This window comes from Anopheles bellator, chromosome 2, assembly GCF_943735745.2.
Source record: "Anopheles bellator chromosome 2, idAnoBellAS_SP24_06.2, whole genome shotgun sequence".
Classification (NCBI taxonomy): Eukaryota; Metazoa; Arthropoda; class Insecta; order Diptera; family Culicidae; genus Anopheles; species Anopheles bellator.
In genome coordinates this window covers 37,269,938-37,273,259 of record NC_071286.1, presented here as the reverse complement: position 1 = coordinate 37,273,259, position 3,322 = coordinate 37,269,938, and the positions used below count along the sequence as shown (strand labels likewise).

At 41.1% G+C, this 3,322-nt stretch overlaps 1 protein-coding gene across 1 annotated transcript in view; it reads left to right on the top strand.

Annotated features, from left to right (window-relative positions):
- Nucleotides 1-3,230: 3,230 nt before the first annotated feature.
- Nucleotides 3,231-3,322, top strand: part of LOC131207486 (adenylosuccinate synthetase-like) — a 3,272-nt gene continuing 3,180 nt past the window's right edge. Inside the window, exon 1 of the mRNA XM_058200101.1 lies at nucleotides 3,231-3,248. Coding sequence (XP_058056084.1) covers nucleotides 3,231-3,248 — 18 coding nt within the window. The remainder of the gene's footprint in view (nucleotides 3,249-3,322) is intronic.

Genomic DNA, 3,322 nt, shown 5'->3' with positions numbered 1-3,322 from the left:
GGTTTCCCTGCATAAGCATCAAATTCGCATACCGGTGGCATTTAACGTTTTTGTTACAACCACGAAAGAGCCGAAACTGGGACGGATTATGGTGTTTAACTTAGAGAATTTAATGTGTAAGCTGTATGTAGTTGAAATGAACCAAGAAACTTTTCTTTTCGATAAACTCCGGCTGATGTGGGCCACAGGCCACATAAAATCCAGTCATACAGGTGCAAATGCATCCGGAGAACAGCCAAATACGTAAGGCGGTTGTGCGAACAGCTGATGATTCCGGAGGAGGAAGAGGATACTTCAATGGAAGTGGTGGCGGAAACCGAGGAAGAGCCCTATCTACCATTACGGGCTACCAAGTTAGCAAAATCTGTATTGTATTGTATTGCTAAGGTGTTATAGTAAGGTAAATGATTTATGTTTTTTTGCAACCGTATTTTAGTATTAGGATTTGAAAGGTTGTTCATAAACCAGTTAGAGAGGTTGTGCGCATTTATAATCGTCCTATGGTGAAAATTTCATCAGTGTTTTTGTATATTGCACCGACGGCGCTCGTATGTGCAAATTAGCTAATGTCAAGGTAATGATCTGATTACATTTGATTTGAAAACACGTGCACGAGAATTTTGTAGAAACCCGACTTTGGCTTTCTCTTTCTAGTTGTCCGTCAATGTGGTATTGTCATTTAAAACCTTGACAGAACACTGCACTCCACTACTTATCGTTCGATCCCGATGTCTTCCGGTGGCAAAGTGCTTCTGTTTATGTAAAAATGATTCAACATATTCATCATTAAGGTGTCTGTCTCATATCGTCTGATTTATAATTAGACGACAATTGCGACATCTTGCGTCTCAATGTTAGGGTGGTTTTTGTGATGGGCTCACCTTGCTGCCATTTTCGCATTCAAAGTCGGATTTAGTCATTTAAAAAAATCATTGCTTTTAAATCTTCAAGCTCGGTTTTGTGCGCGGCCTCAGCTAACGAGGCGATTGGTATTGTAAATGGTTTTTGCACTCTGATAAAACAGAAACTACACCGTGGTGACTGAATAATGTGAAGTGAAGAAAATGGTGCGCTTAGTGCTCATTTCACACGTCTGTAGACAAAGAAGAGTTTAAATTGAATCGAGCAGGAGCGCATTAAGTGATGAAGCTATTGATACAATGGAGTAAATGCATTACCGCCATTATCGTCGTGTCATGGGGTAATATATCGTCTATTATTTACGCGGCGAACAGCGATTGAGGAAGTTACAAATTGTGCATACGGACCGTCAATCTATTACAGAAGCCACACTGATCGATCGAATTGATTCATCGTTTACAAGTGTAATGAGACGATGTATATGAAATGATTAAATAAAATCGGTAGTCGGTACTGCGGCCCAGGACCGCACCGCGGTTGTAATTGCCGAAAGAGTATGTAAGTAAAATCTGTAAAATAATAGTACCACCGGTCATTTCAAGAGAAGGCAGTAGCATGTATTGGATTGTTTCGTTCGTTAAACAGTGGTGCTAGTAATCAATCGACTATAACAATTGTTTAAAAAAGACATTTTTATGAGATAAATCCAACCCCATCGCGGTTCTCAGTATCATCGTGCAATTTATCTATCCTCAATCCATTCGTTGATAGGAAGTTGGTGATCAACATTTCAAAACTTAATCAATCCTTAGCCTAGCCTACCTTGCGCACCGAAGCGTAGTATTGTTGAACGACAAGACAACATTATTGTCCAGTGAACTCTTCAATGTTATGCGTTGATGAAGGATGCTGCGAATATACAATAAAACAAAATTTTAGTGTTAAAATTCATGAAATAAATAATCCCACAATCCCAAATAAACTTTCCCATAGCCTAGTGAACTTTTCACGCTTTCCATTCCGAGAGTACTTACGCGGGAAGAGTTACACGAGATCGCCTCGCTGCGCCTGATTTTCTTAAGTCGCGCAGGGACTGCTGGCGGGATGACCGACACTACCCTTCAATCCCAATAACATGGATAGCGAGCTGCTGCTGCTGCTGCGATGATGCGACTTCACCGGGATCTCTCGTGCAGTGATGTTACAGTTGAGTATGCCTTGCACGAGGATAACCGACGGATGGCGGTGGTTGTCAACGGCGAAATGCTACGGGCGTGACGGTCACGAAACACCGACTACCCAGGCGTCAGACGGCCAGCCTTCACTCTTAATTCATCGTGTAAAAGGCGACCAACTTTTTCCGACTCTTCGGCTCAATGTCAAAATTGCGCATCTGCACGACGTTCGCATTTATTGCCGATAACTCAAAGAAAAGGTTCCGGTATACCATAACCAAATGACACCGGAATTCCGGTACCTTCGAAGAATAAGAAAGTTAGGTTAATAACCTAACCTGAATCGTTCTAAGCAGATACCGTTGCTTTAAACAACTTACCAGTCGTGGCGGAAGTTATGAACGGCAAAGCTAAGAGGGGCCAGCCGATGGCGTGACGGAGACCGACATTGCCAAGACGTCGGACGGCCTGCCTTCATTCGGAGGCGTCGTAATTCGATGCAATCGTGTGAAATGCGATCAAACTTTTTCCACTATTCGGCTCCACTTCAAGATTGCGCATCTGAATAACGTTCGTAATTTGCTGCCAATAAAACGAAGAAATAGTTCCGGTATTCCGTAAGCAAAAGGCTTACCGGAATTCCGGGACCTTCGAAGAACAAGGAAGTTAGGTTAGTACGAATTAAAATCTTTCCAACCTTATTAAACTGTATCTAAAGCTCTCCCAAACAATTACAGAGGCTTAAACTCTTCTCAAACATGTACTTGTATAATGGTGTGATGCTGCAACAAAGAACTTACCTGAGATCATGAAAATATTTTACACACTTTTTGTTCTACAGTATAACGGATTTTCACAGCGCTCGGAAACAAACCTTTCCGTGCAACGTCATCGAGCAGAATGCGTAATTTTTGCCGGTTGTTTCCGGTTGTGCCGGCTCGATGACAAAATGTCAAATAAGATTGCTATAATGTGATTGCCATAAAGTTGTGAACAGCGTTTATAGCATATTTCGAATTAACATTTTCAAAAATAAAAGCCAACTGCCTATCAGTTATTATTTGGTGAGTATCGAATGGTAAAGCAGGACGCTCTTATGAAAACAAATATGGCAAACATATGCCGACAGAGTTTTTTGTGTATGTTCTTGGAGGAAACACTAAAACCATTGAATACCCAGAAACACTTTCATAAATGTCTTTGAAATCAACGGTATGATTCTCTTAATAAATTTTCAACGGAGCTAAACGAAAGTACCCAATTTTTCGATTGAAGAATAATTTTGG